This window comes from Thermobia domestica, chromosome 9, assembly GCF_964235325.1.
Source record: "Thermobia domestica chromosome 9, izTheDome1.hap1.1, whole genome shotgun sequence".
Classification (NCBI taxonomy): domain Eukaryota; kingdom Metazoa; phylum Arthropoda; class Insecta; order Zygentoma; family Lepismatidae; genus Thermobia; species Thermobia domestica.
The window spans coordinates 83795632-83811196 of record NC_137462.1 but is presented as its reverse complement, the minus strand read 5'-3'; the positions used below and the strand labels follow the sequence as shown (position 1 = coordinate 83811196).

The 15565-nt window shown below is 35.8% G+C and overlaps 1 protein-coding gene across 1 annotated transcript in view; it reads right to left on the bottom strand.

Annotated features, from left to right (window-relative positions):
* The window catches only part of LOC145694796 (uncharacterized), a 72291-nt gene that overhangs the window by 17000 nt on the left and 39726 nt on the right, over window positions 1-15565 (bottom strand). The window contains exons 6-7 of the mRNA XM_081771443.1: window positions 4797-4995; window positions 1403-1578 (exon numbers count right to left, since the gene is read on the bottom strand). Of these exons, the coding sequence (XP_081627569.1) occupies window positions 1403-1578; window positions 4797-4995 (375 nt within the window). The remainder of the gene's footprint in view (window positions 1-1402; window positions 1579-4796; window positions 4996-15565) is intronic.

The window sequence follows — 15565 nt, the reverse complement described above, 5'->3', positions numbered from 1 at the left end:
TTTCGGAAAACGAAAAACGAAAAATTTTTCGAAAAAAGAAAAACGAAAAATTTTTCGAAAAGCGAAAAACGAAAAATTTTTCGAAAAGCGAAAAACGAATAATTTTTCGAAAAGCGAAAAACGAAAAATTTTTCGAAAAAACGAAAAACGAAAAATTTTTCGAAAAAGCGAAAATCGAAAAAACGAAAAATAAAATTTCCGAAAATCGAAAAACAGATTTTTCGAAAAAGGCCATCCCTACCCCATATTGCGGGTCATGCCATCGGAAGTGTCATTGTTAATCTCAGTGACCCCGAAAGGTATGAATTCGACACTGTTCATCTCCTTATATATATTCCCTTCCCCTCCCACAATGTTTGCGGGGCTCAATTTTGATTTAAATGGCATCAGAAGAGTCACTGTTCATCTCAGCGACCTCAAAAACTATAGATTCGGCACTAATATTGGTCATTTTCGATCATTTGTAAATGTCTTTCCTCTCCTTTAAGTTACATCGTCAAAGTGATATGACAAAAATCATCTCATGTTCGAACTTAATCTAGACTGCAAATTTGATCGAGATTGGTCCGGTGGTTCAATAGTTTTTAAGTTTTATTTATTTTTATAGATTTCTCCCCTCCCCTCCCCCTCCCCTAAGTTCTACAGTTAAAGTGATATGATAAAAAAACACCTCGTATTTGAACCTCATTTATGTTGAAAATTTGGTCAAGATCGGTAGGGTAGTTTAAACGTGATGAAGTCACATAGACAGTCACTTTTATTTTTACTTTCTTCACATATTTCCCCCCTCTCCCTCCCCTTCGTTGCATTGTAAAAGTGAAATGAAGAAAACAATCCAGGCCCGAACCTTATCTATGTTGAAACTTTGATCGAGATTGGTCGTTTGGTTCAAGAATTATTAAGTTTTATTTATTTATTTATTTATTTCTATCTCCCCCTCCCTGCATCTGCAGTTGTATTTTCAAAGTGAGTAGCTAAAAACACTCCCAGGCCAGAACCGCATCTACGTCAAAAATTTGATTGAGATCGGTCGGGCATGTTGAAGAGTCACAAACATAGTCATTTTCAATTTTATAATATAAATAGAAGGAAACCAAAACTTAAATTAATAACTACCTTAAGAATAAAAGTTTTATGGATCCCAGTAATTCATGTAAACTTTCCACGTTCTAGGTCCGAATTCGGTTTAATCACAACACATGGGTGTGTCAACACTGCGAAAGGCAAAAGTGAGCGCGGGGAATTTTGTTAATCTCCTATTTCCTTATTGCTTTTAAAATTGTTAGCTAAATATGTGTGTATTTGTGTGTGTGTTCATCATGTATTATGTGCAAACCAAATGATTAGATATAGATTTATTGCATCAGTTGCTATTAAATAGGATCTCTAAGCTGTCGCTTACTTTTGACGGAAGTTTTCGTTTTTCAATCTCCTTTTCTTTTTGTTCATCGAATACTCCTTCTTCTTCCTCTTCATGTTCTTCAATCTTCTTGTGGCGGTTGAACACGGTGTTGTAAAGTGTAAGTCGACTTTCAGAAACAGATACGTACTTTTGCAGGTATTGAAGAGGTGTCATAACTGTAAATAGAACATAAAATTATAATGAAAGGTTTTTCTATGTTACGCTTTTTTCTGATATTACAGAATACTCGTAAAGAGCTTTAAGTGAAATAGTAAGCATGCATTCCTCACCATTAATCTACGTTGTTATTATTTCTTGTTAACTTCAGTCTTATTTGTTACCATTATAACTAATTACTTAAATTTATCCCCTTCTACATTTTCATTATACGACGGGCTTTCAAGTCAAAATAGAACTAAAAAAGAAAAGAACAAATTTCAGGAAGTCGAAAGTGTATTTATTTTTCCACACAACCCCTTGCTACAGTTATACATTTATCTCAGCATTTATCCAATGCCTTCGGCTTTTGTCAGGCTTCTGAACCCTTCTAGGACAGCCTGTTTCAGTTTGGAAATGTAGCCCTCCGAGGAATTCTTCTAAAGGTTCAAGCAGTTAGAAATCACCGGGCGGTCCTTCTCCTTTAATTAAGTGGAGACCAACTCTTTTGTGCCAGTCAAAAATGGAAAACTGTTTTGGAACCCAATGTGTAGTCAATTTTCAGAACAGCAAATGGCCTACTGTTCCTAACGAAAGATTTGAACACCTTCGTAATTTTACGACAGGTTGTGTGACGATTGTAAATATAAACTGTACAACGAGCTAAATGTTTCCAGGAATGACTGCTGTGGGCTGGGATTCACAAAAGACTGGAATCGTCAGTGACAAAAGTACGGCCATCTTTGCAACATTCAAATGTCTTATTGGGACTGAGTGTCTCATCACCGTATAGTGACTGAAATCTTCAGTAAATTTCAGTTGATTTTCTGTTCTCCTTCACTAAAAACTTCATTAGTGCACACTGTTCCGTGTATAAATGCACACTCTTGTCCGCTTCTTGAATAACTTTCTGTGGACTGGCGTTGGAAACGAATACCGCCTATTAGTAACAGGGTACAGTTGCTAGTTTCTGCTCCATATACTGTATTTACTTTTAAATTTGTAAAGGAAGTCCCGGATAGACTTGAACGCCCCACGTACATAGAAACGTAATCACATCAAACACCGTAAATAACAGTCTTATATATTATGCTAAATGTATGTATAAAATATTTTATAGAATTTGGATTTTGCATAACAATTTGAGAAAAAAATCCAGAATTTCTGCAGCATCGGAAATGAAAATAAATTTTTTATTGCAGTGTTTTACGTGGCATAAAGTAATAAAAATAACCAGCCTTGGTATATAACGAATATGTATCATAAGAAAATTAAACAGAGAAAAACTAATAACTTTTTTAAAAGCACTAACTGTTATTCTACATATTCCCTAAGATGATATCTGGTCTTGAATATGCCAACATTGAGCTTTTTAAGTGCTGAACCGGCAATGTCATCAAGAAACGGAAAATTGACATTGCGCAGCAAACGAAATGAACCTGCATTTTATGATACGAATACAATAACTTAATTTCACACAAGTGTTAATTCCCTAACTCATATTGTAGACAAATGAAGTCAAAATTAATTCTTATTTTCATTTTTTTAAGTCGTAAACCAAACACTATTTTACCATTGTCTTTTGAGTGAAAAACAAGAAAACATAGCAATAAAATATATCTGGACCAATGCTATGAAATAACTATGCAGATGTGTCATTTATGAACTCCTTATCCCAGAGCTACAAACAACAGAAGTACAGAAAAGACACATGTTTTCACTACTTATCTAAGAACAGAAAAGATAGTTAAGGTTTTCCACTTCGAAAGTCCATTGAGGCACTTCAATTCCATATGCTATAAAATATCGAAATGCACAAGGTCTCCTTGCCGTCAATTCTGTGCCCAGTCTCCAATAATATGGTGTCTAGTCCATAATGGACTGGTATGTATTATTGAGAAAGAAAGAGACATGTAAAAGGAAATATCGGATGTTCGATCTGTAATTTATTTTCCATTACAATTATATAAGATCAAAACAGAACGCCCTATATTACAATGTTTCTTATATATATATATATATATATAAAACTCACTTCGTAATCATAGATGCCTAGCATTTGCGATGCGATTTTTCGTTTGCACCTCAGTCCTGCGATTTTGCATAGCAAATTGTGATGCTATACCGTTCACAATAACGCTGGTTCCTTTGTTTATATATATATGTACCGTGTCATGCGAAAACGAACTAAGCGCCAATTTCATACTTTTAAGAAAATTACGTTTAAAGGTTGATGTCCAGCATTAAGGTAGCCGTAATCTAAAGTGAAATTATGTTTCCTTTTTTGGAAAGGTGTTGGTTTTCCTCTCTTTTCGATTGTGCAAAACGTTCTAATGCTTATCAGGAACCAATCGTCGCATTTACGTGGATTTTCAAAATTTGGCGCTTAGTTCACTTTTGCATAACACGGTACATATAAAAGTCCATACTATGCCTCTGTTTAAAATGAATTTTTCATCAGTTAGCATTTGGCTCAATCCGAGTTTTTATCATGCCACTTTCATTAAAATTGTGTATCCTATGAGAGACGAGTTCAAAATTTATGTCAAAAATATAATATCTTAGGAGACCCATAAGTTAGGGGGACGAACCTTTGTATAGAAATTTCTTATTAAAAATAAGTTGTTTAAAGCTTTTTCGAAAATTCCGTTTTCTGAAAGGAAGGATATTAACATTCCCCTTCCCCTCCCTGTGCATTCAAATCATGTTGCTTGTCTCATTACGGTGAAAGGGCTGAATCGTTTAAAAATAATCTTGAAACATAATTTAGTTGTACAATAAAAAAAAAAGTCTCTTGTTTACTTTACAAAACTCTCGAAATTTCAAGTGTTCTTTTTATTACCATCTTAATTTTTATGACTAAAAAGAAGCAAAATAAGTTTTGTAAAATGTAAATCAAGTGCCTCAACACATTGGATGAGGCTAGACATAAATTAGGTTAAATTAGTTGTTGTATTGAGAAATCATAAACAATGAAAAAAAATCCAAAAAAGTGGACAAAAAAATCTTCTGGAATTGGTGCCCTAATTTAGCACGAATCAAGCTAGGTTTTTATCGTTTCATTTCGATTCAAATACGTATCCTAAAGGGAAAAGAGGGTTCAAATATATATTTCGAATATATTGCATCAAGCTATTCTCCCTGTGCGAAGAACTGATATTTCAGCTAGTTAAAAATAAAAAAAAAAAAAATTCTAGTGTCGTGTTATAAACTAAATACTGCATAAATAGGAACGTACCACCGAGAAGAGAGCTGTTCATTGGCAACTCGAATCTTGCTGTTCGTCTGGAAAACACACGTGGCAAACTGAGCCAGGAATCATCTATACTCTCTGGAAGATTGATTTCTTTCGTGAATTGCCTAATTAATCTTCTTCTGCTCAATCGCCTAGGGGCTGCAAGCTTAATTCTCATGGCTTCCTCCAAAGCTATGCGTCTCTGGAAAATTATTTTTTACTTAGTCATAAAATAAATCTATCATCATATTCTTATAGTAATACATATAATTAAAAAAGCTTGTATGAATTTCATACTACTTACTTTTCAACTTTCACTTAGAAGGAATAAAGCCCACAGGTTGTATTAAAGTTTCATTTGAGAAAATTATGAAAAATAGATATTAGGGTAGACCACACAAAGTAAGTGGAAAATTAATGAAAAGCAGGTTCTTTGGGATGTATGTAACAAAAATCCCATTTAGATTTGCTTGGGATGAGTTAAGCTATAATTAAAAATAAAATAATCGTTGAGCAAAGCAATGTATCTCTTAAGAATTCTCATGTAAGTCATTGTGTCTGATAAAGTCAAGTGATTAGCTGATGAAACTGTCACTATATTAGTTTTATGATAATAAATTTGTTTGCTCTACACAGCGATTAGTCCATTTTTAATTATAGGATATAATAGGCAAAGCTAGAATAATGGACAATATTAAAGTTAAGCTAGAAATATAATGTGTTTTATTAAAATGGCATCAATCCAATTTTATGTAACTTTTTGAAAACTACAGTACTATTTCAGGGCTACTGAAATGTGTTAAAAGGATAGCTCTAATTAGCATAGATAGGCATTTTGTATGGCTGTATTAGCAAGCAAGATATAGTTATTGTTAAAGGGGTATCAAGTTCGAACCAATGCACTTTTAGACATTACAGTTTACAACAGTGATAACAGCATAAAACACTTCCTGGTACAAAGTGCCTGTGCAGCAGCAATTCTATCATATGTGTGTGTGTTTGTGTGTAATATAAAATATAACATTAGAACATTATATGTATAACACGAAGAGGAGGATAGATAGATTCCCAACGAATTGTGCACGTTTTTATAGGATTACCACAAGTATATTGCCTGTTGATTTCACTGAACTTCGGGGTTTCTCCGACAATTGCTATAATTAAAACAAGAAACCACCTGTAAATAGATTTTTCCTGTATTTAATAGACTGTGGGAAACTTCTCAACTTGAATAATTTTTCCCTGTTAGGAGTCGTAGCTTTCTACCTGCCGATCGAGTCTTCGGGCTAAGAAAAGAAGACTTCGGCAAAGTTATAAGTTACACATTGTGAATGAAATTACAGAAAATATCATAAAACGTATGAAGTTAGGCAAGTTTTTCGTTAAAGAACTTAAGTGTAGTGAAATCCTGGGTTTTCAAAATTGGTGAAAAAGATACTACACATTGAGTGAGAAAAATCTGTTATCCGGTCAGCGGGTACAAATATACGGAATCCACAAGTTTACTATGCTACGTACGTACTGCCCTTTTCCCGGTTAGATGTTACATCATGCCGCTACAGGATGTCTGACATCTAATGGTCTTCCGTATATTACATACGTATACGTACATACGTCAGCTACATGTTATATATTCTATCTTTATGAGAGATCTAGAGCGTCTACATACAGTTCTTTCTTCCGTACGGAAAGTACGTATAGATGGAATACATACCCGGAAAGTACGTATAAAACGTACGTTTTCGGTTATACGTTCCCTGCAGGATTTTACATAAGGTTGTATAAGTCCAAAAACTACAGGAAATACGCATGTAACCTACGTTTCTACGTAGGTCACATACGTTTTTTTTTTTCAATATTGTAAGGTTCCGCATGTCTTCACATCAGGCTGTAGCCATGTGTTTATTACACGTGTTTGCAGTAAATAAATACAGCGCAGACGACAGTACCGAAGAGTCGACCACCATCGCCAACAGTCGGTAAGACGGAGATCAACGAAGGTAGCCGACATTTTAGGATAAAAGACACCAGCACCCTCAAGAATCATCAATCTTTCCAGGTTGATCAAACCACCAAAAGCCCTAAGGCACCTGATCATTGGATTCCTTCCTCTTACCTAAAAATAGTAGAGGAAACTACTTATTGTAATATATTTGAGGATCTTTTATAATAAAAGGTGAAGGGAAAGTCCAATTTCCTGTGTACGATAATTGCTCTACCCTACATGGAGAGAATTTTACATGGTAGATGCGTCGGCGTCTATTTCACAGACATTTCTTAAGGACTTTCCTACGGGACGCTATTTTTATTAACGGAAACAGACTTAGAAACTTTTTAAAGTGCAGTACGACAGTACCGAAGAGTCGCCCACCATCGCCAACAGTCGGCAAGACGGAGATCAACGAAGGTAGCCGACGTTTTAGGATAAAAGACAGCAGCACACCCAGGGTGCGAAATCATTTGAAAATGGTGGGGGGGAAGAAGTTCAGCGATCCACACTAATGCTTCGTGGAGCCTCCAAAAAGTTGAAATTTTAATGTATTATTATTATTATTATTATTATTATTATTAGTAATAATAATAATAATAATAATAATAATAATAATAATAATAATAATAATAATAAATGTTCAAACTAGTCAATATTATTATTTAAAAAATACTTTAATGTTATTTATTCATTTAACCAAAATTGATAACATATCTACTACATTTAATATACACTTCGGTGCGTATGGTCCAAGGTTAGAGTCCCGTGGGACCACAGTACCCTTGTGTTTACCATCATATTGAAGACTGCATTCACGAAAATGCGGTAGAGATTTATAAGCCAGAAATAATAGTCCCTGAGAACCGATGTCCTAACCAAGCTTTAGAACTACTAACTTGAAGCGCTTCACCTGGCCAGCCATAGATTCTCATCAGCAGTAGAGTCAGAGCATAGTTTTTATTATTTATGAAATTCCCGTTTCTTCGCGAAGTATTTAGTATTTCAGTTTGGTCGCTCAGATATCCGGTCACTTATGTAAGTCTAAATAATACTATGTATTTATATTGTATTATTAGCAAGAATATATTATTATAAATAACAGATATGATTTTAATACAAATACTTGATAGACAACAAAAAGCCGTGCTACTTCAGTGGTTGAGCGCTCACCTCAGGTGCGTGCAATTCCTGGCTGGATCTTAGCTCGCGCCAAATTCTGCTTGTGGTATACAAACAATTGTGTGTGGGTTTTCTCGGGGTCCTCCCGCCTCCTTCCACTATCTTAATCCACTATTATTATCTATCTCATCATGACCGTCTTCCTTAGTTTTACTGAATATTCGTAGGACGTTAAACCTTAGAAAAGGAAAGCACAAATACAACAATACGATTGATTTGCTTATTTAAATTTAGTGTCCCTTTTCAGCAGCGAATCTATGAGATGTGGACTTACAGTTTAAGGTGGAATCCGAACCACGGTAATCGTTCAAATTTTTGTAAGGCGCTTCCTCCGGGAATCGAACCCGGGACCCCGTGCACCGAAGATGGTGCGCGAATGCTAGCCAGTAGACCAGCGGAGAGAGCCACAATAATACGAGTAATGAATGATTGTGTTACTGTATTTATAGACCTAAAATATAGTTTGCAATAACGTATCTTACCTTAGAGAAAAAATTAAGATTAAACTTCACTTTCTTTCCGTGTGTAACGAGAGTTGAACATGTGATGGTCAGAAGAAGTCCACGTATGAGCAGCAGTAACAGCATCCCATAATTTTAAAGGAGATCCACTGAGTTTAATTGTTAATAAAGATTGAAAGGTACTCGCCAACATACGGGTTCTTTCGAAACTTTTAATATAAACAACACTGACTCCACGTTCACAGGCAGCAGTTGATAATGGCACAGAACGAACTTTCCGCGTTAAGTCTTTAAGAACTTGAAAATCATTTACCGACTTAGAACTTGACTTGTACTCTCTCCATTCTGACACTGTAGAACCCCCGTTTGGTCTAGTGGCTAGCACGCTTGACTTCGATTCGTGGTCCCTGGTTCGATTCCCGGTGGTGTACAATTGAACGACCAAACTGGTCGGATTCAATTATAATCAGTAGATCCACGTCTCCTTTTCCTAGCAGGCATAACCGTGCGACGTTAAACTAAATCAAACCAAGCCATTCTAACACTGCAGTATCAGGATTTAATCCAAACAATTGAGCTTCTTTATATTCGTCTACGTTACCGTATAAACGATCTTACTCATGTTATTACGAACACTGAAAAGCACTTTAGGACATCATTAGAAAGAAACCTTCTTTCCACTTCTTATACTAAACCCTGGATTACCTGCCCCCTTATTTGATCAAATTCACTATCATCACTCCCTGTACCAGACGCTTGTCTGCAGTGCACTAATACAAAGACTTTGGTAGACATCATCTTTCATATGCATTTTTCTCAGAGCTTGGATTAAAGATTCAATTCTTGCTCTATTTCATTGTACGAAACTGGTTCCTTTTGCATCGTTTTACTAATATTAGACAGAATGGACGCAATATCCAGAAGAAAACCGAGCAATAGAATGTTCTTTTTCTCCAACAGATTTTTTTTTTTTTTTTTTTTTTTTTTTGTAAATACCACTCAGTTTAAAACTATCTCTGTTGAAATGGTCAGCATTTTCATACTCCAAAAGTAGGAATTGCATTATACAAGAAAAATATGTAAAGACTGCAAATAATACATGCTCCTCACTTGAAATCCAACGTATGTGAAACAATCGTTTGATTTTTAGCAGTCCTGCGGCATCTGTGACTGTCGCGATACTTTTAAGTTTTGCAGCTGTTTGAAGTTCGCCTAACAAATATTCAAAGTTGTGAACAGCATTCACAATATCAAAAACTCTTTCAGATACAAGATCCATTCGATGTGCCATGTCGTGTACGCTAATTAGACACTGGTCGACATTTCTTCTAATTTGGGCAGCAACACCTTGTTTCTCCCAGTAAACACTACATCCCCGTCCGAACCAAATCTAACAAGCTTTTCTTTAAGATTAAAAATATGCCATCTTCGGAAAACGCTTGAATAATTTTCTCTTCAACGAATTTTGCATCGGCATTTTCTACAGGCACTAATTTATAAAAACAACAATGGTTATTTTCTTCGTCCACATATGTTACATATAAAAGCAAGTGCTTATCCGCAAACCTGTTTGTAGATTCGTCAACTGTTTAAGAAATTTTACCAATTTCGCACGCAACTGGTACGCTAGAGAATAAAGGTCTCCATCTCGTCACAAAGAAACAGCCGACAAAGTTAAACACCTGATACCTTTACAACTAAACTACGTTTTTGAAAAACAGGCATGCATTCAAATTTATTGTTTGTTTGAAAATTGTCATTATAGACCTACTTATATTTTCATATTAAAGTGTCCCCCCTTACATATTTTGGTGGGGGGAAACGCAAGTATAAATTTTTTGGTGGGGGGAAATCCCTCCCGTCCCCCCCGGGATTTCGCACCCTGAGCACACCTCAAGAATCATCAATCTTTCCAGGTTGATCAAACCACCAAAAGCCCTAAGGCACCTGGTCATTGGATTCCTTCCTCTTTCTTACCTAAAAATAGTAGAGGAAACTACTTATTATAATATATTTGAGGATCTTTTATAATAAAAGGTGAAGGGAAAGTCCAATTTCCTGTGTACGATAATTGCTCTACCCTACATGGAGAGAATTTTACATGGTAGATGCGTCGGCGTCTATTTCACAGACATTTCTTAAGGACTTTCCTACGGGACGCTATTTTTATTAACGGAAACAGACTTAGAAACTTTTTAAAGTGCAGTACGACAGTACCGAAGAGTCGCCCACCATCGCCAACAGTCGGCAAGACGTATTTCAACAAAGGTAGCCGACGTTTTAGGATAAAAGACAGCAGCACCTCAAGAATCATCAATCTTTCCAGGTTGATCAAACCACCAAAAGCCCTAAGGCGCCTGGTCATTGGATTCCTTCCTCTTTCTTACCTAAAAATAGTAGAGGAAACTACTTATTGTAATATATTTGAGGATCTTTTATAGTAAAAGGTGATGGCAAAGTCCAATCTTCAGTGTACGATTGCTCTACCCTACATGGAGAGAATTTTACATGGTAGATGCGTCGGCGTCTATTTCACAGACATTTCTTAAGGACTTTCCTACGGGACGGTATTTTTATTAAAGGAAACAGAAACTTTTTAAACTGCAGTGTACTAGTGTTGGTGATAATAAGTCAGGATTATATAAAGATAATATCCGCACTTCCATATCACTCTTAACGGTAAATTGATTCGTTTTAGGCTGGCAGGCATTTATGTCGACAACTAGATCTGAAAAGAATACGTATAGAGAGAATGATAGTAATATGGCAGAATCAGGCTCCCGAATACCTGTTAATATTCCCCATCTAACTAGATACTCAGGTCATAGTACAGGCGACCCGGATCGATTTTTTATGTTATTCGATCATTTAGCTTTACTCCAGGCATGCACGCACGTAGCCAAGAGGAGGGGGTCCGGGGGTCCGGACCCCCCCTTCGAAACCAAAAATGAAAAAAATTAGGGAAGGATGAAACAAAATGAAATCAGAAAATGAAGGATCAGCGTTAAAAATAAACTACATGAAGGTTACTCTTTCTTATGAGGAAATTTGTATTACTTGAAATACACGGTTGCGAGGTGAGCGATCCTGGAAGAGTCAGGGAATTTGAAATTTCTAGAAAAGCTGCGGAATTCTCAGAATTTCTGCTATTGGTCAGGGTGATTTCAAGCTTCCGAAAGCATAGTGCCGTTGTGTAACAGCGTGGACATTTTTTATCATAATTTTTCGTCATCGCATCCTTGCAATATTAAATATGTTATTTCAAAAACAATTTTCTACTGCTTATTTAACCTGTCATTTGAAACAGACAGTAGTTGAAATAATAATTAAAACAAAAATATATGCGGAAAGAAAGTTCTGTTATTATTTGATTCAACAGAAAAAGGAACACAGATATTACAAAATATTTTACAAGACATTATTGAGTATGTACTTTCTATAATAGTAAATATGTCTTTTTATAATAGTTGAGGTCATAATGAAAGGAAAATTGTTTTATTTGAATAAACAGAGGAAGGATGTAAATATTGTATAATCTTTTTCAATACGTTTTATTATTATTATTATTATTATTATTATTATTATTTTACTCGAGATTTCTTCATAGTTTATTAAAATATTTACCAACATATCCTCACAAACTAATATATGTTGATAGTAAAGTAGTTTAGATTGATCTAGCTCCTGGGCCTTCAGAATTTCACGTTACGCCCCCCCCCCCCCCCGTTATGAAATCCTAGCTAAACGAACCAATATACGTTCCAGTAAAATTGTTTAGAATGGTCGAGCCCCTGGTGTGATGACCAGAGTATTTCATGTCACGGACCCCCCCTTCACAAAATCCTGGCTACGTGCCTGAGGCATGGACCCCCGAAAAGAAGAAAGAAATACTACCGATGTATCTACAGGATGTAGCTCTCGATTTTGTATTACAATTACAAAATCAAAATCAATTTAACAACATAAATTACGACCAACTTAAAACTAAATTAATTTCATTGTCTCGTCCAAATTTACCAACATATAAAGCAGAATTAGAAATCTTTCAAATGCAGCAGAACGAAAAAGAGGGGTCAACTCGTATTTCTTAAGAAAATTAAGGGCCATTAGGCAGCTAATGCCAGCGGCCTCGGAGGAACAGAAGATTCATTTTCTTTCATTAGGATTACAAAGATTTTTTTTTTCAGAAGATAGCTTTGGAATCATCCCAAATAATACAGCAGTTGGAGGATCGACTTCATGAATTAGAAAAAGCTCAGGATCTCATGCAGAGGAGAAAATATGTAGAAATATGTAGAATTGTCACAGGCAATTCATTCTTTAATCGGAAAACCTAACCTCCCCTCAACATTTCCTTTGATTGACTTTAATAACCAAACGAATCCTAGTTCGTTAATGCCAACCTATGCACAACAGCCAATTTCTACTGTGCATCACACCCAACCTACTCCTGTATATTTTGTACCGTCGCCTCAGGACTTGGCCAACTCCAACATCTCACCCTAACATCGAGATTTCTCTTCCAATACCGATGAACTCTTTTCCTTCAGCATCAAGGACAGTACTTTGCAACAATGTACTACGGCCATTACTACTACTACTATCAGTGACCTAGTATATAAATACTAAATATAACCACCAGAGCCCTCACAGCCTCTCCTTTGAGGGAGATGAAGTACTCTTTACGGATCCTGCTTAGGCTAGAGGACAAACTGTTAGTGCTTCAACTTTAACTTTATTTGTGTGATAGTGTTGTATACAGTGTTTTATAAGTTACCAATGCTTTTAACTTCGATTTTGTGTTCAAGTGTTTCAGTGCATTTCCAGTGTATACTGCGACCAATATGCAGATTCCCAATAATGGCAAAAATAATCCTGTATGTTTTTTCTACGTCACGGAGGTATAAGGTTCCGCATGTCTTTACACCAGGCTGTAACGCTGTGTTTATTACACGTGTTTGCAGTAAATAAATACAGCGCAGACGACAGTACCGAAGAGGAGTCGTCAATCAACGGCAACAGTCGGCAAGACGGAGATCAACGAAGGTAGCCAACATTTTAGGATAAAAGACAGGAGCACGTTTCAAACAGTATCAATCTATCCAGGTTGATCAAACCACCAAAAACCCTAGGCGCCTGGCTACTGGGAACACCTTACCCTCTCACGACGCTTGGTCAATTTAGAGATACCTTTCCTAAAAGCCCCACGACGCTTGGTCATTGGGTTCCCTTTCTCTCTCACGACGCCCGGTCACGAAGAGACACCTAATCACACAAAACTCATCCCCTCTCATGACGCCTGGTCAAAGAGAGTAACCTCACCTACAAAAGCCCTAAGACGCCTGGTCATTGGGTTCTTTTCTCCTTCTTACCTAAAAATAGTAGAGGAAACTACATATTGTAATATATTTGAGGATCTTTTATAATAAAAGGTGATGGAAAAGTCCAATCTCCCGTGTACAATAATTGCTCTACCCTACATAAATAGAGATAATTTTTACCATATAAAATATGCCCTGTATCCCTGAACAAGACAAGACGAAAGGAGAAGGATGAATTAGGGGAAAAGAAGGTTTATCAAATTTATTTCGGCATTAGTAAACTGTATCATTTTGTATACAAATCTGAGTTAAAATGTTACATCACTCCTACAATATAACCAAAGGTTTTAATAAACATACTTTAAAAAAATGAGAATGGGAATCAATGAATTCGTAAAGTCTCCTGCTCAATTTGTGTATTCTGAAGAAAGAGTTACTGTAAAGGAATCAAAGAGAAATGACATCGGGACAGCCTCACAACATGTTCCAGAAGAACTAAAAAAGTTTAACTTTGATATTCTGGAGGGACGTACAGGTGATTTACTGCCAGAAGACGGATGTGATTATTTCGTTTTAGACACACTTCTCAGAGCTACAACTTCGTAAAGCATTCTCTTTATCTTCACATGTGGATTTTATGTTGCAAGATCGTTCTGATTTTATAAAACAATAATTATTGAGTAAAAACGTCTTTTAAATCCGCGGATTACTTTTATTTCTTAAAAAGGCATCACTTCAACTTTAAAAAGTAAATAAAATATTTTGAAAAGACTTAAGTAATTAATTTTCTGACAACGTAATGTATTTGCACATATATTTTCTCAATTTATGTTTAAGGAAAAAAAAAAACACATTTCAAACACTACTTTTTGTTCCTTCGTTTTAAAAAAAAATCCAAAAATTTTATTGTATGAACTGATGCCCTTTCAACAAACCCGATTCATATACGTATAATGACTCTCTAAATTCTGGATAATTAACTACCATATTCGATAGACGTAGAGCTCATAAATGAAACCAATGACATTTAGATTTAACTACAGTCAACGGCGTTGATGAAATGAGCGCAGTAGAAAATTCAATAAATTTAGTTTCTCTTTAAACCAGTTACTTAACTGAAACGCTTGTTTAGAAGTACATTTTTTATTATTCTACTACATAACAACCCAAGATTCAAGTATTACGCGTAGTCGTAAAAAAAACGTAGTCGTAAGTGTAAACGCCCCATAAGAGAGATAGTTATGAGATGGCTGATAATGATGAGATGACGACAGTGGGAGGAAAATAGTGAACTCCGAGCAAACTCACGCTCACGATGCTCACTTAGCGAGAGGTGGAATTGAATTAGACTTCACGCGCCAGATATGAGCACTCTATCATTGAGATATTACGGCTCTACAAAGACCATTATTGTTTATTGTAATCGAAGCGAACACCTCTGTGTAGTTAACTTGTGGTTTGTAAGGATAACTGTTAATTTTTAGCAATGTGGCTTCCCTCGAGAACCATCTCTCTTGCTGACGCTGTTTCATATATTATTTCCCCGTACTGAAACAAATCAGCAGTTTTTGCTTATCAGTTTACAACACTGAAAAAAATCCGATTTTAGGCCTCATTCTGTACCGCTGCTAAAAAGGACACTAAATTTTAATTAATAGGGACACGCATGAGACAAGATTTGAGACTGTTTTGTCTCGAAAAGGTACCAGGAAAGTTATGTCTCGTATCGACTCTAAAACTGTATCTGTTTCTATTGCAAGAGCTCTGTCTCGTCTCGAATTTCGTAACGACAATTCTATCTCGTCTTATCTCGTGCACATT